The 13,845-nt window shown below is 44.0% G+C and overlaps 2 protein-coding genes across 4 annotated transcripts in view; both read right to left on the reverse strand.

Annotated features, from left to right (window-relative positions):
* The window catches only part of LOC137657343 (glutathione S-transferase C-terminal domain-containing protein homolog), a 1,815-nt gene extending 701 nt beyond the window's left edge, over nucleotides 1-1,114 (reverse strand). Inside the window, exon 1 of the mRNA XM_068391679.1 lies at nucleotides 1-1,114. This exon is cut by the window's left edge and continues 701 nt beyond it. Coding sequence (XP_068247780.1) covers nucleotides 1-1,114 — 1,114 coding nt within the window.
* Nucleotides 1-13,845, reverse strand: part of LOC137657872 (uncharacterized) — a 122,368-nt gene that overhangs the window by 19,592 nt on the left and 88,931 nt on the right. The window contains exon 17 of one of the 3 annotated variants that reach the window (XM_068392471.1): nucleotides 988-1,127. The exons of the other annotated variants lie outside the window; for them this stretch is intronic. The gene's annotated coding sequence lies outside the window, so the exon portion shown is untranslated. Of the gene's footprint in view, nucleotides 1-987; nucleotides 1,128-13,845 lie in introns of those variants that run through there. 3 annotated transcript variants of the gene reach the window in all.

Genomic DNA, 13,845 nt, shown 5'->3' on the forward strand with positions numbered 1-13,845 from the left:
AAGGTAAGGTAATGCTGTCTCCTAGAGGGTGATTGTCATATGATGGATCAATAGAAGAACAACCTAAAATCTCTAATACTTTATCTATATCATCCTGATGAGTGAAAGCTCTCCATCGAGGTTTGTATCTCTCTGGATCACTATTGTAAAGACTTTCTCTCTGAACTTCTGGAACAATAACTTCCAAAATGTTATCTTGAAATGGATTATGGATCTCAGTTGTCTTTTGAAGCAAAGAAAGAGAATGCTTAATGTATTCATTCTCACATAATAGTCTATACCATTTCATAACTAAGGGACACATGTCATCAAAGCACACTTGGTTTTTCATCTTTGATACAAATATGTGAAAGCAGGTAAAGAGCATCACATCGGCCATTGTCATATTCAAACCCTCAGCATACTCATGCTCCATCTCCGGTAATTCTGAAAGCTTTAAACTCAACAGTCTTTGTCGCTCTGTTCTGTCCTTGACAGTATCCCTAATATATTGCTGCTTTATTTTAAGACCATTGTGTAAAATGGGAGGAAATTGGAAATGATTCTCAAAACGCAGGATATCCTTTGGTAAGTATAGTTTTCCATCCCTAATGACCTTATCATAATGGACTTCTTTCAAAGTGTTAACAACTTCAATTTCACAGAACTTAGTCCAGACACTTACTTCAGCACAAGCCTGCATACAACCTCCCCTAAAACCAAGAAGCTTTTTGCAGTAATGTGTGGGATACTTCTTAACGGTCTTAATTAACATAACTCTAAGAGAAGAACATAAACCTGCAACACACCATGCATCAGATGACATTACAATGACAGGCAAAACACAATTACTGACCATAGAAGGACATTCACTTAATTCTTTAAAGCTAATAGGAAAAACAATACAGTCAACATCAACAGGGAACCATTTTTCCTCACTGTTGTCTCGTGATTCTGGTTTACAGTCATCTGTAGTTGGAGATACATGTAGCTCCTTCTTAAGTACTATTACAACATCAACAGCAGAGTTTTGACAGTACTGTAAAGTGAAGAGTGCGACCAGTGTTTCTGCAGGCACCAATAAATTGCCTTCTTCTTTACGGCCTAACAGGTAAAGTATATCTTGGTCCATCATTTTGTCCCTTCAGCTGTGAAAGTGAAAAGGACTCTTCATGTACATACTGTAAATATGATACCAAACAGCGCAGCTTTGTACATTAAACTAAAACATTTTCTTAAAAGTACTAAAGTATATCATAAAATATGTAAACTAATTATCTGCAACTTGAAGGCTCACTAAATGAGAGAGAGAGAGAGAGAGAGAGAGAGAGAGAGAGAGAGAGAGAGAGAGAGAGAGAGAGAGAGAGAGAGAGAGAGAGAGAGAGAGAGAGAGAGAATATTGTACAGACATTACACAAATATTCCTTAACTCACAAACCAATAAATCTATTTACTTACTTACAAAACAATTTAATTATAATAGCCTACTCAGCATGTCATGCATCCTCCAACCTGTGTATCTGTTGTTTCATGTGCAGCTGTGCATTTAGATTCACATCATATTTATATTCCTTTTGCATCCTATCCTTCATTTTCATAAGACTTTCCTTTAAATAGAACTTCATATCTGATAGTAATTTTCCTTCACAAAGCTGCCCTTACCTTGTTGCTATATTTTTGTTTGAACAGCTGCTAATCACCATTACTTTTTCTATATTTAGGAGTGCTTTATCTTTTATTTTTCATAAGTTGAAAATCATTTTATTAGTTACCTTTTGATTCATACCCTTTGTGTCTTTGAGTATTCAGTTATAAGTTTAGTATATTCATTTCTGGCTTTTGTTAAAAGTACTATTTACTTTAGAGTAGTTTGGTGAGTTTCAAGTTGATTTATGCCTTCTCTAATTAAGGTGTTGGTAGACTCAAGTATGGCTTTCTCTTGAACATGATCTCAAGACCGAGGAACTTCTGACGAGTATCACGATGTGGATCATGAACAAGTAGGATGGAAGGGTGAGGACATTAATTAATCTTTTAACAGGTTCTAGGTCCACTTTCAGAGCAAACTCTGAAGTAGCACTAGCTACTACATTTTGCCAACTGGAAGTACAATTTTGTTACATCTAAGCACCCCAAATAAGGAAACCTAAAACTCTAACAATGGTACTCCAATCCATGACACATTTTATAAAACAAAATTTTTCAATTTAATCAGAAATGATATTTTAATTATAAAATAAATTTTTGAATATACTTACCCGGTGAATATATAATAGCTGCTGCTCCAGCGGCTCGACAGAAAAACACACAAAAACTCGCGAGCGATCACTATGAAGGTTGCGGGTGTGCCCACCAGCGCCAACTATCGGCCAGATACCACACATGCATGTAAACAAGCCTCAATTCTTCTCGTCCCGCTGCGTCTCTATTGGGGAGGAAGGGAGGGCCTTTAATTTATATATTCACCGGGTAAGTATATTCAAAAATTTATTTTATAATCAAAATATAATTTTTAAATATTTAACTTAGCCGGTGAATATATAATAGCTGATTCACACCCAAGGCGGTGGGTAGAGACCAGAGTTAATTAAGTTTACAGCGTATATGCTTAGAGTTTTTGACAGTTCTCAATATAACAAAACCCAAATATATAGGTACTTGATAAGGAAGTTGACTTAGACGATTACTCTGCCTTGTAAGTCTGTCTGCCTCACGAAGCCCAGCGATCCTCTTAGGATGCTGAAAGACTCCCAGGAGCTGAAGTATCAAGGGCTGCAACCCATACAAACAGGACCTCATCAAACCCCTATTCTGGGCGCTCTCAAGAAATGACTTTGACCACCCGCCAAATCAACCAGGATGCGAAAGGCTTCTTAGCCTTCCGTACAACCCAAAAAACAATATTAAAAACATTTCAAGAGACAGATTAAAAAGGATATTGGAATTAGGGAAGTGTAGTGGTAGAACCCTCACCCACTACTGCACTCGCTGCAACGAATGGACCCAGTGTGTAGCAGTCCTCGTAAAGAGTCTGGCCATCTTTTAAGTAAAATGACGCGAACACTGACTTGCTTCTCCAAAAAGTCGCGTCCATGATACTTTGCAGAGATCTATTTTGCTTGAAGGCCACGGAGGTTGCTATAGCTCTAACTTCGTGCGTCTTAACCTTAAGCAAACATCGGTCTTTCTCATTCAAGTGAGAATGAGCTTCTCGTATTAAAAATCTGATAAAATATGACAAAGCATTCTTTGACATAGGCAATGATGGTTTCTTAACTGAGCACCATAATGCCTCAGATTTACCTCGTAATGACTTAGTACGAGCTAAATAGAACTTAAGAGCTCTAACAGGACATAATACTCTTTCCAGTTCGTTGCCTACGATCTCTGATAAGCAAGGAATATCAAAAGATTTAGGCCAAGGACGAGAAGGCAGTTCATTTTTGGCCAGGAAACCAAGTTGAAGAGAACAAGTGGCTTTTTCTGTAGAAAAGCCGATGTTCTTACTGAAGGCATGAAGTTCACTGACTCTTTTAGCCGAAGCCAAGCACACTAGGAAAAGTGTCTTGAGAGTGAGATCCTTCATGGAGGCTGAATGTAATGGCTCAAACCTGTCTGACATGAGGAACCTTAGGACCACGTCTAAGTTCCATCCAGGAGTTGCCAAACAACGTTCCTTAGAGGTCTCGAAAGACTTAAGGAGATCTTGGAGATCTTTATTGTTGGAAAGATCTAAGCCTCTATGCCGAAAGACCGAAGCCAACATGCTCCTGTAGCCCTTGATCGTGGGAGCTGAAAGGGAGCGAACCTTTCTCAGATGTAAAAGAAAATCAGTGATTTGGGCTACAGAGGTACTGGACGAGGACACAGATGCTGACTTGCACCAGTCTAGAAAGACTTCCCACTTCGACTGGTATACTCTAATGGTAGAAGCTCTCCTCGATCTTGCAATCGCACTGGCTGCCTCCTTCGAAAAGCCTCAAGCTCTTGAGAGTCTTTCGATAGTCTGAAGGCAGTCAGACGAAGAGCGGGGAGGTTTTGGTGTACATTCTTTACGTGGGGCTGACGTAACAGATCTACCCTTAGAGGAAGACTTCTTGGAAAGTCTACCAGCCATCGAAGTACCTCGGTGAACCACTCTCTCGCGGGCCAGAGGGGAGCAACCAACGTCAACCTTGTCCCTTCGTGAGAGGCGAACTTCTGCAGTACCTTGTTGACAATCTTGAATGGTGGGAATGCATATACGTCCAGATGAGACCAATCTAGGAGAAATGCGTCTATGTGTATTGCTGCTGGGTCTGGGACTGGAGAGCAATAGATTGGAAGTCTCTTGGTCATCGAGGTGGCAAAGAGGTCTATGGTGGGTTGACCCCAAGTCGCCCAAAGACTCTTGCACACGTCCTTGTGGAGGGTCCATTCCGTAGGAATTACCTGACCCCTCCGACTGAGACAGTCTGCTAAGACGTTCAAGTCGCCCTGGATAAACCTCGTTAACAGGGAGATGCCTCGATCTCTTGACCAAATGAGCAGGTCCCTTGCGATCTCGTACAGCGTGAGGGAGTGGGTGCCTCCTTGCTTGGAGATGTACGCCAAGGCTGTGGTATTGTCGGAGTTGATCTCTACCACTTTGTTTCGAAGGAGACTCGAATTTCATCAAGGCCAAGTGGACTGCCAAAAGCTCCTTGCCGTTGATGTGCATGCTCCTCTGACTTGAGGTCCACAGACCTGAGCATTCCCGACCGTCCAGGGTCGCACCCCAACCCAAATCCGACGCGTCTGAGAATAGTACGTGGTTTGGGTTCTGAACTGCTAGGGAAAGTCCCTCTCTCAGACTGATATTGTCGTTCCACCAATTCAGGCATGCCTTTACTGGTTTGGAGACCGGGATTGAGACCGTCTCTAACGTCTTGTCCTTCTTCCAGTGAAAGGCTAGATGGAACTGGAGAGGTCGAAGGTGTAGTCTTCCTAGCGAGACAAACTGCTCCAGGGATGATAGAGTTCCTACTAGACTCATCCAATTCCTGACTGAGCACCGTTCTCTCTTCAACATTAGTTGGACTTTGAGCAAGGCTTGCTCTATTCGGGTGGTAGACGGAAAAGCCCGAAAAACTGGACTGCGAATCTCCATCCCTAAATACAGTATAGTTTGGGATGGAATCAACTGGGACTTTTCTAGGTTGACCAAAAGTCCCAAATCCTTGGTCAGATCCAATGTCCAATGAAGATCCTGCAGACAGCGATGACTGGACGAGGCTCTGAGAAGCCAGTCGTCCAAGTACAGGGAGGCTCGGATTCCCGATAAATGGAGGAATTTTGCTACATTCCTCATAAGCCTAGTAAACACGAGAGGAGCAGGACTTAGGCCAAAGCACAGGGCCCGAAACTGGTATACCACATTCTTGAAAACAAACCTCAGAAACGGTTGGGAATCTGGGTGTATAGGGATGTGGAAGTACGCGTCTCGTAGGTCGAGAGAGACCATCCAGTCTCCCTTTCTGACCGCTGCTAAGACTGATTTCGTGGTCTCCATGGTGAACTTTGTTTTCGTAACAAAGACGTTGAGCGCACTGACGTCTAGCACCGGTCTCCAACCTCCTGTCTTCTTCGGGACTAGGAAGAGACGGTTGTAAAACCCCGGTGATTGAAGGTCCGAGACTTTCACCACCGCTCCCTTCTCTAGCAACAGAGACACTTCTAGGTTTAGGGCTTGTCTTTTTGACTCCTCTCGGTACCTGGGAGAGAGGTCGATGGGGGAAGTCGCTAGAGGAGGTTTGCGTACAAATGGATTTTTGTACCCCTCTCTGAGCAACCGAACAGACTGTTGGTCTGCGCCCCTCTTCTCCCAGGCCTGCCAGAAGCTCTTCAATCTGGCTCCTACTGCTGTCTGAGGCTGTGGGCAGTCAGACTCTGGCACGTGAGGACTTGGCTCCTCTCTTCTTTCATCTCTTTCCCTCGGCACGAGTACTTCCCCTGCTGGGAGCTCTGCCACGAAAGGGCGGGATAAATCTGGACGCCGGAGTGTCGATCCTGGGTCTAGCAGAAAAAGATGTAGAAGGAGTCCCCTTGCGAGCAGAAGACGCCACCAAGTCATGGGTGTCCTTCTGCACAAGCGAAGAAGCTATGTCCTTAACCAATTGTTGCGGAAACAAAAACTTTGATAAGGGAGCAAAGAGCAGTTCTGATCTCTGACAGGGAGTAACTCCTGCCGAAAGAAAAGAGCAAAGGGACTCTCGCTTCTTTAAGACTCCCGACGTAAAAGAGGAGGCGAGCTCATTGGAACCATCGCGGATGGCTTTATCCATACAGGACATTATCAGTAAGGAGACATCTCTATCAGCCGATGAGATTTTCCAACTTAAGGCTCCCAAAGACCAGTCAAGGAAGTTGAAAACTTCAAAGGCTCTGTATACGCCTTTCAGCAGATGGTCAAGGTCCGAGGAGGACCAACTAATCTTCGAGCGTCTCATGGCTAGGCGGCGGGGAGAGTCTACGAGGCTTGAGAAGTCACCCTGGGCAGAGGCAGAGACTCCCAAGCCGAGAACTTCTCCCGTGGCATACCAGACGCTCGATCTAGATGAGAGCTTTGAAGGAGGGAAGGCAAAGGCCGTCTTCCCCAAACTCCTCCTGGTATCCAACCAGTCGCCTAAAAGTCGTAAAGCTCTCTTGGAAGAGCGAGAGAGCACTAGCTTTGTAAAGGCTGGCATGTTAGCAGGTAAGCCTAGAGCAAACTCAGACGGTGGCGAACGAGGAGCAACAGTGACGAAGTGATCGGGAAAAAGCTCCTTGAAAATTAACATGACTTTCTTAAAGTCCATTGATGGAGGAACCGTTCTAGGTTCGTCTACATCCGAAGGATGATCATCATGATGAGGGTCAGCAACGTCCTCATCTGAAGGATCCTCATCCGACAACTGCTGAGTAACAAGCAAAGGGGTTGGCAATGCTTGACACGCAGAGTCCACACGCACTGGTGCATTAGTAGCAGTCCAGGACGCTACGTCATGTAACTGCTTAACAGCCTGACTGTCAACAACAACAGGAGCGGGAGGACGCTCGACGTCAACTCGAGACTGTTTTGACTGCCTAGACTGAGCAGTCAAAACAACTCTAGACTGCGGTGGTTGACGCTCAGCGTCAAAACAAGTCAACTCCGCTGGTTGGCAAACGTCCTGAACGTCAACAAGAGCATTAGGAAGTGGCTGAACGTCCATATGCGGCTGAAAGTCAACACGTGACTGCATCGAGTGAGGCTCTACAAAGCGTGACTGACGTGACTTAGCTATGCCAACGTCAACAGGACGAGCAAAGGCTCGTTTAGGCGGCTGAAGGCCAGGATCTCGATGAGTTAAGCGGCGAGGATCATCGTGAACCTTATCGGCAGAATAGTCTTCCATAAGGGAGGCGAACTTGATCTGTATGTCTTGCAGCACAACCCATTTAGGATCAACGGGAATGGATGCGGTAAAAGATGGGGTTAACGTCTGAGACTGCACAACCTTGCCTACACCAAGACTCTCTGAGCCTGTGTAACGTTGCTGCTTAGGCGGCGAGCAGTCTTCCGATGACTGCAAATGGTCAGAGCTGTCCCAATGGCTACAACCAGGACGCTGGACCTGTCCTGAAGGGACCGACTTTCGCTTAAGGGGCCTAGAAACCTTGCTCCACGGTTTCTTATGCGAAAAGCCTTCGGATGACGAGGAGAAAATGGTCTCTCTCGTCTTATGGTAGGGGCGATCTTGGTGAGACACGCCTGTTACCATAGAGGGAACGTCTGTTCGCTGATCAAGGCCTCTCGAACCCATAAGTCGTACGACATTACTTCTCCCCTGGGCTTGGGAGCTTGCAAGAGGTCTCGGACTAGGCGAACGACAGGCACGAACAGACGAACCCTCGGTCGCAACACTGACAACACTTTGCGCACTAATCACTTTCCCACGATTTTCCGCTGTGGCACTCTGACACTTTAGCTCTTTAACGTCAGCCATGAGTTGATTACGATCTGATGCTAACGATTCAACTCTTTCACCCAAGGCATGAATGGCACGTAACATGTCTCGCATCGATGGTTCCTGAGTGCCAGTAGGGGGTTCAGGTACAACCACTACAGGGGAAGGATTAGGTTCAGGGGCATGTGGAGAGGAAAAATCTACTGATCTAGAGGAACTCCTCCTTACCCTATCTCTCTCTAGCTTACGAGAATACTTGTCGTATTCGAGCCAATCGAATTCCGAAAGGCCCACGCATTCCTCACACCGATCTCCTAATTGACAGGTTTTACCCCGACAATTAGAACACACAGTATGTGGGTCGAGAAAGGCCTTTGGAAGACGCCTATTGCAATCCCTAGCATTACACTTACGAAATCTAGGGGCTTGTGAAGCGTCAGCCATTTTGAATTAGTCAAAGAAAGTCCAAAAAAACAATCCAAGTCATCAACAATTAAATCTGTCCAATAAAGAGTTCAAGAGTTTAAGTTGAGGAAAAACACCTGCACTGCGAAAGCTCAAACCAAAATGAAGTACTTCACCAAATATGTTGAGAAAACTCCAGGTTATACAGCGAGTATTGATACGTCTTGTCGTCAAGGTCGACAGAGAAGAATTGAGGCTTGTTTACATGCATGTGTGGTATCTGGCCGATAGTTGGCGCTGGTGGGCACACCCGCAACCTTCATAGCGATCGCTCGCGAGTTTTTGTGTGTTTTTCTGTCAAGCCGCTGGAGCAGCAGCTATTATATATTCACCGGCTAAGTTAAATATTTAAAATCTATTAATTCCACATCTCCCATGATCTAGAATTTTTGCAATGAGTTTAGATACCACCAGAAGTTAATTAAATAACCCTAGGCTTATTGAATCTCCCAGATACATTCTAGATCACTAAGAAGTATTCAGTATTCAATTGTCTGACATACAGGGTAGACTACTATAAATCAATGGGTTTGTATTAAAAAATAACAAATTTTAAAATTAATTTGTATTTTTCCTAGCTATACAAGCTTGAGTCCTTTAAAATAAGGAATGATTCCACCAGAGCTTGAACATCTGTTGAAATTGTTAATGAGGTAGTTAACGACAGGTAGTGAGTATGGCCAAGTAGCTCCCCACAGTCATCTGTCAAAGACTTTTCACTTTTGAACTTTAGTTCAAGCCTGAAAGAAGTGGTTAAGGTGCACAGTTATCTTTAAAGGGCTCAGGTTTGTCGAGATAGGAAAAATAAAACAATCTTAAAAAGTAATTTGTAATTTTCCTAACCATACAAACCTTTAATAAGAAGAAGTTTTGGAAAGAAGTGAAGAGAGTAAGGAAGGCTGGTTCAAGAATTGAAGAGACAGTGAAAGATGGGAATGGCTGGTTGTTAAAAGAAGAGGAGGCAAGGAAAAGGTGGGTAGAATATTTTGAAAGCTTACTGAATGTTGAGGATAATAGGAAGGCAGATCAAATTGCTGTTGCAGGTGTTGAGGTGCCGGTGATGGGAGATGTGAATGAGAGAGAGATTACAAGAGAGGAAGTGAGGAGAGCACTAGATGAAACAAGAGTAGGAAAAGCATCTGGTATGGATGGTGTGAGAGCTGAGATGTTGAAGGAAGGGGGTGTGACTGTACTTGAATGGTTGGCGAGATTGTTTAATATGTGTTTTGTGTTGTCAATGGTACCAGTAGATTGGGTTTGAGCGTGTATTGTACCACTATATAAGGGTAAGGGAGATGTGCATGGGTGCTGTAATTCAAGGGGTATTAGTTTGTTGAGTGTAGTTGGGAAAGTGTATGGTAGAGTACTGATTGATAGGATTAAGGATAAAACAGAGAATGCAATCTTAGAAGCACAGGGTGGTTTTAGAAGAGGTAGGGGTTGTATGAATCAGATTTTTACAGTTAGGCATATATGCGAGAAATATTTAGCAAAAGGTAAGGTGTATGTTGCGTTTATGAATCTGGAGAAAGCGTATGATAGAGTTGATAAGGAAGCACTGTGGAATGTGATAAGGTTATATGGAGTTGGTGGAAGGTTGTTGCAAGCAGTGAAAAGTTTCTACAAAGGTAGTAAAGCATGTGTTAGGATAGGAAATGAAGTGAGTGATTGGTTTCCAGTGAGAGTGGGGCTGAGACAGGGATGCGTTATGTCACCGTGGTTGTTTAGCTTGTATGTTGATGGAGTGGTGAGAGAGGTGAATGCTCGAGTGCTTGGACGAAGATTGAAACTGGTAGATGAGAATGACCATGAATGGGAGGTAATTCAGTTGTTGTTTGCAGATGATACTGTACAGGTTGCAGACTTGGAAGAGAAACTTGGCCGATTAGTGACAGAATTTGGAAGGGTGTGTGAGAGAAGGAAGTTGAGAGTTAATGTGGGTAAGAGTAAGGTTATGAGATGCACGAGAAGGGAAGGTGGTGCGAGGTTGAATGTTGTGTTGAATGAAGTTACTTGAGGAGGTGGATCAGTTTAAGTAGTTGGGGTCTGTTGTTGCACCAAATGGTGGAGTGGAAGCAGATGTACGTCAGGGAGTGAATGAAGGATGCAAAGTGTTGGGGGCAGTTAAGGGAGTTGTAAAAATTAGAGGGTTGGGCATGAATATAAAGAGAGTTCTGTATGAAAAAGTGATTGTACCAACTGTGATGTATGGATCGGAGTTGTGGGGAATGAAAGTGACAGAGAGACAGAAATTGAATGTGTTTGAGATGAAGTGTCTAAGGAGTATGGCTGGTGTATCTCGAGTAGATAGGGCTAGGAACAAAGTAGCAAGGGTGAGAACAGGTGTAAGAAATGAGTTAGCAGCTTGAGTGGATATGAATGTGTTGAGGTGGTTAAGCCATGTTGAGAGAATGGAAAATGGCTGTCTGATAAAGAAGGTGATAAATGCAAGAGTTGATGGGAGAAGTACAAGAAGAAGGCCAAGGTTTGGGTGGATGGATGGAGTGCAGAAAGCTCTGGGTGATAGGAGGATAGATGTGAGAGAGGCAAGAAAGCGTGCTAGAAATAGGAATGAATGGCGAGCGATTGTGACGCAGTTCCGGTAGGCCCTGCTGCTTCATCCGGTGCCTTGGATGACAGCGGAGGTAGCAGCAGTAAGGGATCCAGCGTTATGAAGCTTCATCTGTGGTGGATAACTGGGGAGGGTGGGCTGTGGCACCCTAGCAGTACCAGCCGAACTCGGATGAGTCCCTTGTCAGGCTGGGATGAACGTAGAGAGGAGAGGTCCCATATTTTTGTTTCATTTGTTTGATGTCGGCTACCCCCCAAAATTGGAGGAAGTGCCTTGGTATATGTATGTATGACTTCAGCAAAGCTGGAATAGCCATTAACTTTTTTATGGTAGAGCAACCCTCACGTTGACCTTTAACCTAAGACTTGCAGGGTGGATGAGGCAGCCAGCGTAACTCAAAGGTCTCAGTTTTGTATGGTTGGGAAAAATGTTATTTTCCTTAGTAAAATAAATTTTTGAATATACTTACCCGATGATCATATAGCTGCATCCCTGCTGCCCCGACAGAAAAAATCTACGGGAGGAATACGCCAGCGATCGCTATACAGGTGGGGGTGTATATCAACAGCGCCATCTGTCAAGTAGGTACTCAAGTACTCGATGTCAACAACGAACCAATTTTCTCCTCTGTCCCACTGGTTCTCTATTGGGGAGGAAGGGTGGGTCCTTTAATTTATGATCATCGGGTAAGTATATTCAAAAATTTATTTTACTAAGGAAAATAACATTTTTCAATATCAAACTTACCCGATGATCATATAACTGATTCACACCCAGGGGGGTGGGTAGAGACCAGCATAACAAGTTGACATTAAGAGCTAAGTATTCCGTATTTTATTTTAGCAGTTATTCAAAATAACAAGCATAAAATAAATAAGTACCTGGTAAGAAAGATGACTTGAACAATTACTCTGCCTTTTTAAGTACGTCTTCCTTACTGAGCCTCGCGATCCTCATAGGATGCTGAGCGACTCCTAGGAGCTGAAGTATGAAGGGTTGCAACCCATACTAAAGGTCCTCATCAAAACCTTTAATCTAGGCGCTTCTCAAGAAATGATTTTGACCACCCGCCAAATCAAGTTGGATGCGAAAGGCTTCTTAGCCTTCCGGACAACCCAAAAATATTTCAAGAGAAAGATTAAAAAGGTTCTGGAATTAGGGAATTGTAGTGGTGGAGCCCCCACCACTACTGCACTCGTTGCTACGAATGGTCCCAGAGTGTAGCAGTTCTCGTAAAGAGACTGGACATTCTTAAGATAAAAGACGCGAACACTGATTTGCTTTTCCAATAGGTTGCGTCGAATATATTTTGCAGAGATCTATTTTGTTTAAAGGCCACGGAAGTTGTGACAGCTCTAACTTCGTGTGTCCTTACCTTCAGCCAAGCTTGGTCTTCCTCATTCAGAAGGGAATGAGCCTCTCGTATTAACAGTCTGATAAAAATAGGATAAAGAATTCTCTGACATAGGCAAAGATGAATTCTTAACTGAACACCATAAAGCTTCAGATGGGCCTCGTAAAGGTTTTAAAATAGAACTTAAGAGCTCTTACAGGACATAATACTCTTTTTAGTTCATTTCCAACCATACGAAAAGTTTGGAATATCGAACGATATTGGTCAAGGTTGAGAAGGCAGCTCGTGTTTGGCTAGAAAACCAAGATGAAGAACATGTAGCCGTTTCGGATGAGAATCCGATGTTCTTGCTGAAGGCATGAATCTCACTGACTCTTTTAGCTGTGGTTAAGCATATCAGGAAAAGAGTCTTAAAGGTGAGATCTTTCAGGGAGGCTGATTGAAGTGGTTCGAACCTGTCTAACATAAGGAATCTTAGAACCACGTCTAAATTCCAACCAGGTGTAACCAAACGACGCTCCTTCGTGGTCTCAAAAGACTTAAGGAGGTCCTGTAGATCTTTATTGTTAAAAAGATCTAAGCCTCTGTGATGGAAGACTGATGCCAACATGCTTCTGTAACCCTTGAGTGGGAGCTGAAAGAGATCGCTCTTTCCTCAGATATAAGAGGAAGTCAGCTATTTGAGTTACAGAGGTACTGGTCGAGGATACGGATACTGACTTGCACCAGTTTCGAAAGATTTCCCACTTCGATTGGTAGACTCTAAGGGTGGATGTTCTCCTTGCTCTAGCAATCGCTCTGGTTGCCTCCTTCGAAAAACCTCTAGTTCTCGAGAGTATTTCGATACTCTGAAGGCAGTGAGACGAAGAGCGTGGAGGCCTTGGAGTACCTTCTTTACACGTGGCAGACGTAGCAGGTCCACCCTTAGGGGAAGAGTTCTGGGAACGTCTACTAGCCATCGAAGTACCTCGGTAAGTTATTCTCTCGCGGGCCAGAGGGGAGCAATTAGCGTCCACTTGTCCCTTCGTGAGAAGCGAACTTCTGCAGTACCTTGTTGACAATCTAGAACGGAGGGAATGCATATAGATCTAGATGAGACCAATCAAGTAGAAAGGCATCTAAAAGAACTACTGCTGGGTCCGGGATAGGTGAGCAAAGTATTGAGAGCCTCTTGGACATCGAGGTTGCGAAGAGATCTATGGTTGGCTGGCCCCAGGAGACCCAAAGTCTCTTGCATACATCCTAGTGGAGGGTCCAATATGTTGGAATTATTGTCCCTTCCTACTGAGGCAATCTGCTAAGACATTCAAGTTGCCTTGGAAGAAACTTGTTACTAGTGAAAAGTCTAGACCTGTTGAACAGGAGAGGAGGTCACTTGCGAACTCGTACCATGTCAGAGAGTAGGTCCCTCCTTGCTAGGAGATGTACATCAAAGCAGGGAGTTGACCGTGTTCACCTCCACTACTTTGCCTTGAAGGAGAGACCTGAAGCTTTTCCAGGTCAGACGTACTGCCAGAAGCTTCTTGCAG

The sequence above is a fragment of the Palaemon carinicauda genome, chromosome 18 (assembly GCF_036898095.1).
Source record: "Palaemon carinicauda isolate YSFRI2023 chromosome 18, ASM3689809v2, whole genome shotgun sequence".
Lineage (NCBI taxonomy): Eukaryota > Metazoa > Arthropoda > Malacostraca > Decapoda > Palaemonidae > Palaemon > Palaemon carinicauda.